A 15562-nucleotide genomic window follows, 5' to 3' on the forward strand; every position below is an offset into this window, starting at 1 on the left:
ACCAAACCCGGGCTGCTGAAGCGGAGCACACCAAACTTATCCACTAGGCCACTGTGGCTGGCCCTAGTCTAATGTATGTTTTCTCATAAAACTAAGTAAGCTCCTGTATTCCTAAGTATGACAATAAATATTTCTTTGATGTATATATATTACTAATAATTAGAGATATAGTTGGAGTTCAGAGCATTCAGACGGAGGGAGTATCAGGAGCAGAGGCCAACAGGTAGTGACAGGAGTGGAGGTGAACAGCACTGAACCCCTGACTTTAAAGAACTCAGTCATGGGGCTGGCACCGTGGTGTAGCAGTTAAGTACACAAACTCCACTGCTTACAGCCTGGGTTCGGATCCCGGATGTGCACCGACGCACTGCTTGTCTGGCCATGCTGTGGCGGCATCCCACATAAAGTGGAGGAAGATGGGCATGGATGTTAGCTTAGGGCCAGTCCTTCTCAGGAAAAAAAAAAAGGAGGAGGATTGGCATGGATATTAGCTCAGGGCTGATCTTCCTCAAAAAAAAAAAAAAACATTAAAAAAAAAAAGAACTCAGTCACAATGGGGATGATGAACATATGATCAAGTAATTGCAACCCATTTTGATTGAATGCCACATTAAAGGTATGTGCATGTGGATGGACTGAGGAGAGTGCATTATTATATATTTACACAATCTTTCCACTTTATCTGAACTCCTCTAATCTCTATCTTTTATTTTAATTTGGGGTTTTTCAACCTCAACACTATTGAAACTATTTTGGGCTGGATAATTTTTTATTGTGGGGGCCTGTCCTGATCATCGTGAGCTGTTTCTCAGCATCTCTGGCCTCTACCTACTAAATTTCAGTAACATTTCCCCCCGCCCCCCACAGTTGTTATTACCAAAAATGTCTCCAGATGGACAAAATCAATCATGGTTGAGAACCACTGCTTTAACTTCTTGGATCATTTTTCAGAAAGTTTTTATGAGAACCCAATGCAATGTAGGCAATAGGTTTGTCATGTGGCTAAAAGAAACACGTTCATCTTGAGAATAATAGGGTCTCCCTAAGAAGAGAAAACTAACAGCACAGAATTAATTACTAAAAGCAAAAGAAAGAAAAAAATATCCAAACTAAATTTGGTCTGGAAAACATGGAGTCAAGTTAAAGTTAATGGTATTTTGAACATCCCTTCCTCTTCTGAACTCCTTTCGCCTTGTTTAGGATGTCTACAGTAGACAGAAGGGCTATTCCAGGAGGTTTCTGTTCTGACTCGTACTTCCTTCTCTGAACTTGACTACTTAGCAGTTCTATTTTCTCTTTCTTTAAACTAATAAATCCTCAGAAGGTATCTCACATTTCCTCACCTCAAGGGTCACTTCTGGAACTTCTTGGCTTACTGAAGCCAAAGGTGCTGCCCAACGAAAAGTTTTTCTCATACAAAATTGGAGAAAAGAAATGTCCATGAAGGAAGGGAAATGAGGCATTGGCTCCCAAAGTGCATATAGAAAGATTACAATGTCTTTTAACCGAAACGCTGGTCAAATAAATCTTTCATCTAGCTTGTAAATTCCTTCATCTCCTGTGGTTCTCCTTCCAATGCTTATATTGTCTCACCTGACCAGAAGGGAGACTGTAGGAGGCTATCAGAACATCAGGCACTTGGGTCGTTTCTCCCACCATACTCTCTTATCCATTTTACCAACACTGCTTTCCCCCGTTTTCCCCCTGTATCTTTCTTCTTTACGTACTTCATAACTACATTAAATGAAGAATATAATATTGACCAAAAAAAAAATGGTTCTACAAATCCTTAAGAAGATAAAAAGTAGATTCCCTTAAAGGAATTTAAATCAGAGTTGCTTCCAGGTTTCTGCCTTTGAAATAGTGAAAACCCAAATTTGGTGAAAGATTGTGATACAGTCCTTAGCCCTTACACATGCTTAGTGAAAGTGAGCCGAGGAAATCTACAGTGTCATGTACGTTGTATGTTAATGAATCAGGAAATCTAAGTGAATGCTATTCTAGTGATTAAGCTATATGGGTACATGTAATTTTTTTTTTTAACCAGCCAACATTTATTTTACATTCTTTGATTAGACATATTGCAATATTTTCCCCAGCTTTATTCAGGTATAATTGACAAATAAAATTGTGTCTATTTAAGGTATACAATATGGTGATTTGATATACGTATATATTGTGAAATGATTATCACAATCAAGTTAGTTATCACACCCATCAACTCACATAGTTACCGTTTGTGTGTGTGCATGGATGTGTGTGTGTGTGTTGTGAGAACATTTAATATCTGCTCTCTTAGCAGATTTCAAGTATACAACACAGTATTTTTAACTATAGTCACCATGGTGTACATTAGATCCTCAGGGCTTAATCCATCTTATAAGTGAAAGTTTGTATCTCTGACCAGCATCTCCCCATTTTCCACACTCCCAATCCCTGACAACCACCATTCCACTCTCTGTTTCTACAAGTTCTACTTTTTTATATTCCACATATAAGTGAGATCGTACAGTATTCATCTTTCTTTCTTTGAATTATTTCACTTAGCATAATGCCCTTCAGGTTCATCCATGTTGTTGCCCTGCCCTTCATTTTCTACCTTAGGTACTATATCCTTAAGATATTCTTTTATTTTCTGACCAAATCTGACAACTGACAACTAGAGGACATTTCTTAATGTAGATATAAGTAAAATTGAGGGCTAATAAAAGGACATTCTGTTTCACGCAGTGAACTGTAAACTCATAGAATTTATTATCTTAAGAGGGATAACTAGGCTGAAATCATCAACAGCAAAAGCAAAATATTAAGATTTATTAACCAGTTAATGTATTTTTTTGTTTACTTATTCAATAAAAACATGATATAGAACAGGCTATCAAGTACTTCATATTCTAATTTCAGAGTCAGATAATAAACGTTCAACTAAAGTAATTTCAGACAGTGGTAAAGACTGTGTAGAAAATAAAAAAACAGTAGCGGGATTGAAATGAGTGGCGAAGTCGTCAGTGAAGAGGTCTCTGAGATGGTGATGACTGCAAGGTTTATAGACTCCTTATGAAAAATTAAAGAAAATCAAGATGTTTATGATTGTAATCTTTAAACTGATGCTTGCAAAAAAATCTAAAGCTTCTTTTCATTCATGTTATGGTACACAAATTTACATTTTTCCTAAGGGCATAGAGGCAACAATAAGCATATGAGAGTGCTTGGGTTCTGTAGTCAAATAATGTGTTCAAATCTCAGTCATACCATGTACTACAGGCAACATGGGCAAGTAATTTAACCTCTCTATTTCCCATTTTACTCTTCTGTAAAAATGAGAATAATAATAGTTTTAATGATAGTTTCATCTCACGGCATTAAATTCTTCTGTACAACTTGAAACAATATCTGCCACATACTGTTCAATAACTGTTAGCTACCAATATTGAATTTTAGCTAGACACAGAAAGAATGTGTGAAGAAGTTGACTTGTATTTAAATTCTTCAACTTTTAAACAGAAATAAGGAACTACAAAAATAAGAAAATATTTATGTTGATGGTTTTGAATTTGGACAAAGTCATGTTTAAAATGAAAAATATTTTTAATTAGTTCATATAGATGTAAAAAAAAGACTATGTGTAATGTTAACCACACTTCGGTGCTGCTTGTTTTTTCTATTTTCAATAAAATTATGATTCAGAAAACTCAAACTTACAAAATGCAATAAGGCAGTAGTGAATATTATAAAGTTATCTGGTATAAAAATAGACCAGGATGAGACTTACATGGAACTCAATAGCATTATATACTGAGTATACATTAAATATTTATTATATTTTCTTTCATTTCTTTTTCTGGCAGATTAGTTAGAAATTACGCAGTTCAGCAGCACAAATTTGTGATCCAGTTCTAATACTATTTAATTATACTATGGAGTCATTAGGCAAATATTGAAAAAGTCAGGAGGAGAAACTAAAGTAAAATCATATTGAAAAGAAGTTAGAGGCAAGAGGAGCATCCAATAAAAAAACAGAGATAATTAGATAAGTTAAATATATGTATATTTATTATTATTAATGTTATTATATAAATTTAAAGATGCCCAAACTTGGCAGATGAAAATTAAAATAAAAAATTTAAATTGATATTTAAGTACTATGATTATCCTTCCATAATTGTACTGTCCTAATATAATTTATAGCATGGAAACACTATCACAATTTATTTCATGGTTTCTTTAAAGAACTGAATTGAATATGGTTAAATTTTGTAACAGTCTCATAACAAATATGGACTTAAGCACAACTGATATGGAAACCTGATATTTTAAATTATAATAATGATGTATGTGAGATGAGAATATTATAAAAGAAAACCTTGAAAAACTTTAGTTCAGTTGTTAAAGTTGGATAAATTATTTTGCAGGAGCTTTACGTGCATTGAATATCAGTAGTGTAAATAGATATTTATCTAGATGTTTCTATGAATGTTAATTTTAGAGATTTTTAATAACTGTTAAATTAATATTTTAAAGAATTATTTTACTGCCGTCTCTCTGGAGTTTATAAAATGTATACATATACATTATTATATAGCATATAAGTGTTGCTTCAAATTACAACACTGATTCTCACCTTATTTTTCCCAATACCTAAAGAAATATTAGCTTTTTAAAAGATTTGCTAAAGCACAAATTGTTCCTCATGGCATAATACACTTATACCAGGGCCTAACCTTCTGTCATCATTTTCTAAAGTAATAGGAGAAAAGTAGATAAGTTTCAGAGCATAAATCTATTCCTTTACAGTGAATTGAAAATCAACCTTTACTTTTTGAAGTATTGCAAGTAGGGACCATAACTAATACGGTCATTAATTAAGAACCTAAAAAAGTTATTGGAAAGGTGATATTATAGTATAGGATTCCTTTCTTTAAAAAATTTTAAATTTAGAGCGATAGCATTTTGATTCCAGAGATAAAAATGATCTGTTACTAAGATAAAAATGGGTTTCATTTTGGATGACCTCTGATTGTTGATGGCTGACCAGGGTGCAATTGAGAGCCCTGGCACCATTGGATAGAGAAGCGTAATCTGCCATTAGCTGTGCTTCCCTGCTGGTACCCTTCTCTGTTGACCTGGCACATTTTCCTCTTCATTCTAGCTCTTCCAGTTCAGGAATGGTGGGAAAGAGACAGATAAGAAGGAAACTAAATGAGTAGAAGTGGGATAGGGTAAAATCTTGGAGCTAATGCTCTGGTCTCTCTGACCTTTTCCAGAGCAAGCAAAAAAGCAGCCTGTTTCTAAATTCTTACTAAGACAGCGCAGGTTATTCATTCGTGTATTCAACCAACACAGATATATTGTACACCCGTGATGTATCCACTGTGCTGGTAGGTTGGTGTTAATTAGTTATAGTTGGGGATACAATAAAGCAACAAAATTAAGATGTCCCTAATAAATAGTTTGTAGGTCAGTTGCCATATATTTGATCCTAATTGAAATGTATGAGAAAAGTTCACTTAGGTAATATGTCAGAATACTTACGTAATTTGAATCTACTTTTTGCAAAATGATTAATTGCTTCTTCCTCATTTTATCTGGTTTGTAAGTTACTTTTATAAGTTTGTAAAGGGTCATTCTTGGACTAGTGACAAATGCTGCATTTCTCATTAAAAATGTGATGATTGAGAGGGTGAAATTCCAACATTTGATCACGAAATGTATTCTTTATGGTATATTTAGTTTGGCTCAAATTACAAAACCCAGCGTTTATGAGTCATACAGCAATCATCCCTTCAGCTATATCTTTTTCAGTAAATGATAGATAGCCTTTAATGCATGACAAAACTTGTTTTCCCTTTGGGGAAGTAAGCACTCACCCAACCATTGCTTGCTTTAAATCTTAAAATAAAAATGTTATAGTACATTTTAAGCTAAGAGAATATCATTGCTAGTTTTATACTTAAGAATAAAAAAATATATATTTTTCAAATTATGGCAGTTTCTATGATCTCATAAGGTGTTTATATATTTGTGTCGCTTTGGTGTAATTGGTAATGTTTGTGAAGTGTTTGTGAACATGAACAGTTGAGTTGTCTCATTAAAATTAGCAGAACACAATATTTTAGTGCCTATTAAATCAAGTAAAATGAATCACCAGGACATGTAATTAAAAGAAATAACAGCAGCTTAACATTATTATGCCAGACGCATCATTATCAGAGTCTTCTCTGGATTTTGGGGTATTAGGCATGGCATTTAGGGATGATTCTCTGATGTAAGCTCTTTCCATTGTTTCAATAAAAATAGCACAATAAGTGTTTACTTCAGTGCATTTTTCCCTAATGAATGACCACCAATAAAAAATATATTATTTTTTATTCTCCAGGCAATACAGCTAAAGTGTATATTGAGATTCAGGATGAAAATGATCATCCTCCAGTATTTCAGAAAAAATTCTACATTGGAGGTGTATCTGAAGATGCAAGGATGTTTGCTTCTGTGCTCAGAGTTAAGGTATGAGAAAATTTATTAAGATATAGAACTAAAATAAAAGCAAAGAGCTCAGATTTTTCAGATAAACTATAACCATGTAGTTTATATTAACTGAGTGTTTATTCATGTTGTTTAAAGAACAGTCTGAAACTTGGAGATGTATGAGTTTAATTAGCCAAACTGAATACAGATTAATTATGAGGTGAATATTGAGCAAGTTTTTGGGCTTTATTTTTAGTACAAAAATAGGAACACAATATTTATGATGTTTTACAATGAATAAGAGATTAAAATGTATGTCTTCCTAGTATATTTTTATGCATCTAATAGGTTTAATTCAGGATAACTCCAGAGATTCTCAAAATGGAGTTTCTAATGGCAAATACAGAATTACCATTTTCTAACAGAAGAAATAATATAACAAATTCCGTATTTTTTCTGCAGTAATTTTTAAAATTCCAAAAGCTAGTTAAACAAATGTTAAAAATGACACTACTAATTTCAGTATTTTACTAAAGTTAAAAACATGGACATGTCAAAAAAATTGCTAACCTACTTAGAATTGAAAAAACAATAGCTAAGACGAAAGTTCGTAATTTCCCATGTTCTTCTAGTAGGTTATTATCAAATATGTTTAAAGTTTTTTAAATGGTTGACAGTACATAAAGTCGCAAGTTTTATTACTAAGAAATAAATTTATGAATATTGCATTGCGTTAGGAAAAAGTTTAGAGGCTAGAGCATTTTCAATTCTCAATTACAGAGTTATTTTTCTGAAAGTATTTTAATAGTCGATTTTTTTTAAATAGCTATTAACATACATAAAACCTAAATTTCCTGAGCAAATCCAGCTGTTGATAGCCTCTAGTTTTGCACATGAACAGTTGCCTTTCTTTCCCTATTACCGGGAGAACTGTGATTAGAGCTCTTCTTACATATAGTTTTGTCATCTTAAATACCCTAAATAAGAAAGAGAAAAATCAACCAAGCAAATAAAGAAAGCATGTGAGTTGTGCTTGCAAAATAGCTCCTCCACAGTACCAAATACTGACTCCTGATCTGAATCACCAGTTATAACTAAAAGTGGTCCACAAATTTAAGTCGATCACATTATGTCCAACTCGTGTTATGATTTGCAAGTAACTGTCCTTTGGAGTTGATTTTTATCCTATTTTATATTTTAGTCCTGTTAACTATTGATTGATTCAGTTCATTCATTTAGTCAGTAAATATTTTTTGAATACTGATAGTGTGCACTGTTCTAGAAGTTGGACATAGAGCAATTCGAAAAACAATCAAACAAACCAAAAAAACCCAGTTACCACCCTAGTGATACAAACTAGTGAAAGAAACAAATGTTAGTTCAAGAAAATCAGTAGCTATTTGAGATAAATCCACGTGGTGAAGAGCAAGACTTGCAGGTTCCTAGGTAAGGTGCATTCTGGGCGTTCCAGTATGAAGTCCCTAAAACTAGCCGGAGGTTGGAGGCCAGTGTAACTGAAAAAGACTGATTGGAGATGAGATTGGAACTGCAGCCCAGGACTGGAATGTGGGATTTATTCTAGATGTATTAGAAAGAAAGTCTTTGAATGGTTTTGTCTAGAGGTGTGACATAACCCAATATAAAAGGATTATTCTGGATGTTATGCAGGGTTGGGAGTGAGGATGGATAACACTATTTTCAGACAAGGGTAGAAACAGAGCCTAATGCATTACTTTCCAGGCAAGATTTGATAGTGGCTGAAAGCATGGTGGTAGGCTGGGGAGATGGTGAGAAGGGAGTCAAAAGACAGCCAAAGGATTTGCTGATGGAGTCTGTGTGGGACATTAGAGAAAATCAAGGATGACTCTGAGGGTTTTGTTCTGAACAAGTCCCCATCTCTCCCCAGGTATTGTGCAGCAGGAATAAAGAGTTCAATTTTAGAGGTTTTATGTGTGTGAAGCTTTTTTAACATACAAGCATAGGTCTTGGCAAGGCAGTTGCAGATGCTGATCTAGATTCAAGAAAGAAATCACAGGCAAGGATGAAATCACCTAGAAAATGGCTCTAGATGGAAAAGTCCAAAGACTAAGCCCTGGGAACTCAACACATAGAGATCAGGAAGAGGAGCCATCACAGGATACTGAGAAGTCACTGCCAGGAGGTAGCAGGAATACTAGGAGAATCCAGAGTCGGTGCATCATGTAAAGAAAAAGATTGATAAGAGAGGGAGTGATCAATTCTCAAATGCTCCTTGGAATAGAATGTCCCTGTAGATTTTTAACATGACCACTTGTGATAATAAGAGTATATTGTAATAGTGTAATACAATAGTGTAATTGTAACCAGTAATCCAGATGCTAAAATAGTCCATTAATAAAGGGGATTATTCAAGAGGTCTGTAGATAACTGTAGCAGGAGAATTTAGAGGGTGATATGATCTGATGATGGCATTTATTTCAGAGGAATTGGGAGAAGGTGTCAAAGAAGATGGAATAATATTCTAGAAGCACCAATCCAGAGACAGAAAGATACCTGCCATCTATCTACCCCTAGGCCCTGTGCTATGTAAAATATGGAAGCCACTATTTGAGACAGCTGCAGAAAACAGTGTCTTGTGTGGGGGAGAGGTGCAGGGGGCAGGGAGTCAGAAAGTAAAGGTAATATTTGGAGGGAAGTTTTAATATTTAAGAGATTGCTGATGATGGTGTGAATTTCAAGGGATCCTTGGGAAAGTTTGGTGGTAGGGTAAAGATGAGGTGGGAAACTGAGTCATATTAGGATGTGAAAAAAGAGCTACATGGGAAGAAGTATCTGGGTGGTGAGAGATATCTTGGAGTGAACACTTGGATTTCTTGTGATGAGGTAAATAGAGTGGGATTGATTGTTTGTCCAGGACTACTGAGAACTCTGTAAGACACTCCTCCCTTCAATCTATCAGTGGGTTATTCAGGCTAGGGGAAGGGATTCTTTCCAGGAAACCAATTTCATGCAGTGTAATATTCCGTGTAAGCTAGAGAAGAGAGAGAGAGAGAGAGAAAATTTAGCAATATATTGATGCAAGTATATGCTATAATAATCAATTCAATTAGGAAAGCACAAATTGCCATGTGGATTCAAAGGAAGGAGACACTTCAGTTGGTAAAAGAGCATAAAATATTTCCAGGAGGGTGGAGAATTTGAGTGCCGCTGAAGGTGGTTAGATTTTCTCAAAGTGAAGCTTAAATGAGAAGGACGGTCTACGCAGAGGAAACACAGTGAGCCCAGATCCAGAAGAAACAAAATACAGAGTGTGTTTGTGGAACAGTGATAGGAGGCGGGGACCTTAGGAGGTGATGGGAGTAATAAATCTTAACTGGTGAACATTTTCAAGTGCTGTCGTCAGCCTTGAAGCCTGGAATCTTCTCCTTTCCAAATTTAATCAGAGTGTAAGTGCGTTAAGCATTTCTTCTCAGTTCATACTTAGAGCAGCTAAGATCTTATTGGAAATAGCACTGAATCAAGGCCAGCCAAGCTCTGGTGCTTGATGGAAAGACAATTTAAAAAATAAGGAAGCAGCCCACAATTGTGAAAGAGGCTTTTTTATCACTTACTACATAATATTGAGGTAATGTAATGTTTCATCTACCATACACACAGGTTAAATTTTTTCATTCATCATGAAATCTATAATGATATATTTTAAATTAAGAAAATTGTATTGTATGTAGGAAGATGAAGAGAAAACATGTTATAGAATTGACTGAGGAAGACGAGACTTTGAAATATCAATGAATAAGACTATGCTTACTAGCTTAAAGTATGGATAGCGGATTAAGGGCATTATGAAAAAATATGTTTGGAGAAAGGCAATACAATGACAGCATTATTGCAATAAATTATCCAATATAAGTGATAGTAAAAGGAAGTTCATATATATGCTCTGAAGTGGCATATCTAATGCTTAGAGACTTGTTCAAAGTTCATTTTTTAAGAAAATTGTGTTCCTAGTGTGGGCTGAAAATACAGAGGCAAATGAAACAGATTGTTCCTGTGCCCCTACAGAGTTAAATTCTAGTAAACTAGACCAAAAAAAAAAACGTAAATCAATAAGGCTTTTATTTATACAGACATGTAGAGATTTTGTTTCTGGCTCAAAAATTTGAATATTCATGTCATATTAAGTAATTCTTGGATTGCGTCAAAAGGGCACAGAACAAAAAAATTAATTTGGGAGTATCTACTACATTTACTACGGTTTAATGCTGATATCACTGTCACAACTGATTCCACCAAATTGATTTCCACTGGTCACAAGCAATCAGTCATTTTAATTACAGGGAGAGGGAGAAGAAAATCAAATGGTAATTTTTCTCTTCGGTCTTTAATACAATAATTAACATCAGTTAAAAGCATCACCCTTAGATTATACCCAAAATAATTGAAAGCAGGGACTCAAACAGATATTTGTACATAAATGTTCACAGTATTATTCACAATGGCTAAAAGGTGGAAACAACCCATTTGTCCATTAACAGATGAACGGATGAAGAAAATGTGGTGTATACATACAATAGAATGTTATTCAGTCTTTAAAAAATGAGGAAATTTTGACACATGGTACATTCATGGATAAACCTTGAAGACATTATGCTAAGTAAAATAAGCCAAACACAGAAGGACAAATATTATGTGATTCCACTTGTATGAGGTTCCTAGAGTAGTCAAATTCATAGAGACAGAAAATAGAATGGTGACTGCTGGGGCTAAGGGGAGGAGAGATTGAGGAATTATTGTTTAATGGTTACGGAATTTCAATTTGGGAAGATGAAATGGTTCTAGACGTGAATGGTGATGATAGTTGCAGAACAATGTGAATGTACTTAATGTAACTAAATTATACCCTTAAAAATGGTTAAAATGGTCAATTTTATGTGATGTACATTCTGGCACAGTAAAAAAAAAAAAAAATCCCAAAGTGAGAGAGGCATCCCCAATATTGATAGACTATGAAAACTGTTCTTTTCAAAGCTATTATTCTCCAGTGGTGTCCATTCTTCTTAAGTTGATTTGAATGTGAATCTTACATTCAGATTCAGAAGTAAAGATCCGTGTTAGTCTATTTATTTTTCTTGATTATGTAACTGTGGTTTTTAAAATTTTGTTCCCCAACACATCATCAGTGACATCAGTGCCGGTTTCCATGGTTTGGCAGTGATGCTCACTGTGGGGTTATACCGCCCCTTCTCAGCCTGCAAGCAAGACAAGTGAGAATCTACAGTACCTTGAACGTTGAAAAAGCCCCCAGAAAATTCTGATCCACCCTTCTTTGGGGGCAGGCCGTTAGTTGAATATCACTAACTGAAATGTCCTGAGCATGAAAAAGGACTGATACATTTGGTTCACATCAGAAAAAGGGACTACTGGGACAAAAGATGCTGTAAATGATCAAAAGACAGGCAAGCAGCTGAAAGCAAATATTTGCAACATATATTAAAAAAAAATGCAAAAACAATGTCCAGAATATAAAAAGAACTTTAAAAAAGCGACTATTTAGCCAATAAAAACAAGGTCGAAAGTCATAGATATTTGTCCTATTACTCACAATTTTCTGTGTGAGGTAAGGACGATTAAGCTAGACCTTTGAACATTAATATTTTTGTTCCTCTTGGACCTGTGGGAATATTAATCAATGAATATTCCTCATTACTAACAATATCTGCCATTTATTTGTCTTTATTATTTTTCTGAGAACTGTGAAAAACCCTTCATTTATTTTAGCCTGCAGAATTTATTTAAATGAATAAACAAGCAAACAAATAAAACAGAAAAATAAATAAATAAATAACTACAAGTTAGGTGCAGTTATTCCTTATTGTATTGTTGGAAAAAAGGAACATTAGTAAGGTTGAGGACCTTTCCGAGTATCACTCAGCCAATCCAGTGAAGTCAGAATTCAAAGTCAGACTTACATTAGTTCAGGGCCTTTTCTTGGAATCTCTACATCCCGTGGCTTCCCATGGGAAGTTTGGAGTAGAATGTGGGCAAAAGTAGAATGTTGGCAGAAAATAACAGAACATATTAAGTTTCTATGAAAAATTAGGAAGTAATTAACAAAGCAACTAATTGCTTTTCAAATTGAGTTGGCCTCTGTGAGTTATGATCCACTCTATGAAGGCAACAAGTCAGATCTGGTTTTAGAAACACCTTTCAATTTATTAGTAATGTTTTCAGTTTATTTCATGTCTTTTTAACTGCAAGTAAAAGCCTAATTTAATGCAAATATAGGGAGAGGTTAAATATGATCAAGATTAATTTAAAAATCTCTGAATTATGAAGATATTTTCCAGAAGTTAATTCAATAAGGATTAATCCCTCCCTCTACAAGTTACAGATATGAAAAACTCAATGTCAGAAAAACTGAATTAAAACGTTGACTTGATGTCTACTGAAAGTCAAGAAGACTCTGAACATTGCATCTTTGAGTTATTAAAAAGCCAGATTTAAGAAATGTATGGACTAAAAGAAAATAATATTTTGAAAAAGCATCAAGAAATAGAGGATTCTCACTCTCAATCTCTAATTCTTGACTACATTTTCTAAATAAGCATGAAATGGTGGCAAAGAGTTTTAGCAAAATGATGCTGTTGAGAGAAATAAGCCACAGCCACGGTTAGAGGATGCAAATTTCCTTAGTGGCAAAAAGTGTAGAAATATGCAAGGTTGACCATGCAGAGAGCAATATAACTTGCTTGTAGACAGAGGTTAGGGCTTCTGAGGGCTCCTGGTCCCCAGTCCTATGCCTGCTCGTGTGGATCTGATGAAAAACAATTCCAGCACATTCATGAGGGTTTAGTGTGTGTTTCCCCAGTGTACTCTCTTTTACTAGGCTAGGCTCAGGCCTGGCTCATGTATAAAATGGTACTAATAGCAAATCCTTACCTCCTGTTTGCACTATGCTAGGTACTCTCCACACTTCTCTGGAATTAACTCGTTTGTTCCCCTCAGAAACCCCATGAGGTAGCTACTATTATTTTCTCAATTTATAGATGAGAAAAGTGAGTCACAGAAACAGTATGTAACCTTCCCAAAATGTACAGCTAGTCAGGAGTGAAGCCAAGATTCATAGCCAGGCGCTCTGGCTGTGTTAACTGCCTCGCAGGTGGCAGAGCACTGGGCTAGGAGTCAAATCACTTGGATTCAGTCCCGGATCTGCTCTTAACTCTCTATGGGATGTTACAGTTCATCACTCTGGGCCACAGTTGTCTTCTCTTACACAAATATTGCTTTAGAACTAGGTGCCCTTTAACGTCTTTAACCATTTCCGATGGTTGGTATGTTATTTACCTTAGAAAAATAATAGCATGGGTAAAAGAAATACCAAGTGCCCTAAGAGAACTATTATATTTGAGAGCTTCATTTTAAAGGTCAAATAGTCTAAGTTACTTAATTCTGAAATCCAAAGCACCATTTATGTCTCACAGTTTTTGTGGTTTATGTCACTTGAAGCTAATGGATTATTTTATGACAATTTTTTCCGTAGTTGCTCTACACAACAGACACGTAAACAAGTACCATTCCAATTAAGGTCTCATAAAGTATTAATGGTGATTGCTCTTTGCCATCTGTGGAAAATCCAGCTTTATACAAACACTTCTTATTGTTTTAAGAAAGTGGTGTTTCTTAGGAGATCTTACTAACCATTGGTTTCCCTCATGATTGGCATGCCATCTGACCTCATGTGGTTTGTACCTTGAACAAAATGAATGCAGGTAGATACCTGAGGGTTCATTGCCTTCTTATCTATGACCCTATGACTGAATTACTTTGCGTCTAATTTAGCACTTAAACACATTATACTGTTATCATGTATCTATGTGCCTGTTTTCTCTACAAGAATTCAAATTCCATCTAAGCAGGTGTCACGCTTCTCTACAAACTTAATGATATTATAGCTATATTGTGCTTAACAACTCAAGTTGGTGTTTGTTTAAAATTTTATTTATTTTTACATATTGCCTTGCCTTTTAACCTGTTTAATCAAGATTTCCATGTAATACTTGAATGAATCATTGATTTTCAGATAACTAAAATACTCTTTCAATTAAACTCTCTTGGGCCTGATTACAACACTGAGAGTAACATAATATATTACTTCCCTTTACATTAAAATTAGGAGCCTAGATTTGATGATATCTTTATGAATGCTATGCATCTGTCATATAGTTTTCCACTGATTTAACCCCAATGGAGAAATCAAATGTCAAGAAAATTGTTTTTTCCCAACAACTGGTATATTTTTGTTATATGGTCACAGACTATGTTGTAGTTAATAATGTTTTCCTTTTGGTTTGTCTGCTGGAGCCTTAAAGTCAGATATTTGATTCATCTTTAGCAATTTTAGAAGATGAATGCAATACACATGTGGCATGCTCATTTTCTCTCTGGTTTCCTTGAGATATTCCGCTTCTATTCTCTGTAATCTTCCCTTTAACTATTTTTATATTATTACATCTTATGTATTTTTAGAAAAGACTTCATATCTATTTTGAAATTCTGAGGGGTATGTGCAAACAGATGATTACTAAATACTCTGTTTCTAAGAGTCTATGCATTCTAAGCCTGCATTTTTCCCCCATACAAGTTTAGAGATGTGAAGTACCATCGCCAGTTTCTGATACATAACATTTGTCGTTAGTGGTCTGGACAAGTACAAAATTATAGTTTTGCTGGTATTTGTATAAATGGACAAGACCAAGTCTATTTCTGTAGCCACAAATGGAATGTCCAGATAAAATAATTCTGCACATATAAGTTTTACTCTCTTTCTCTTCCCATTCTGTACACAAATCAGTCTTTGTTGTCACTGAAGGGAGATCTAAAATAATCTCACTCATATAGTAGTAACTCAATTTACATTATTAGTTTGATTGTAACTTAATTAGGAATTGCCCTAATTTTTATTACTTAAAATAGAAACAGGACTATTCTTTCCAGGCTAAAATTGTCTGAAGAATGAGGAAAGTTTGGGTCCTTAAAAGTAGTTGAAAATTGGCTCTCATAACTGGAAATTTACTTTAAAGTAGAAATTTTGAGGAATTTTTATGGGTTTTAAGCCATT

General features: G+C 34.5%; 1 protein-coding gene across 10 annotated transcripts in view; it reads left to right on the forward strand.

Moving 5' to 3' along the window:
- The window catches only part of PCDH15 (protocadherin related 15), an 800695-nt gene that overhangs the window by 697410 nt on the left and 87723 nt on the right, over window positions 1–15562 (forward strand). For all 10 annotated transcript variants that reach the window (XM_058543433.1, XM_058543426.1, XM_058543425.1 and 7 more), the window contains one exon: window positions 6377–6504. In XM_058543433.1, coding sequence (XP_058399416.1) covers window positions 6377–6504 — 128 coding nt within the window. The remainder of the gene's footprint in view (window positions 1–6376; window positions 6505–15562) is intronic.

This window comes from Diceros bicornis, chromosome 6 (genome assembly GCF_020826845.1).
Source record: "Diceros bicornis minor isolate mBicDic1 chromosome 6, mDicBic1.mat.cur, whole genome shotgun sequence".
In the NCBI taxonomy this organism is placed as follows: domain Eukaryota; kingdom Metazoa; phylum Chordata; class Mammalia; order Perissodactyla; family Rhinocerotidae; genus Diceros; species Diceros bicornis.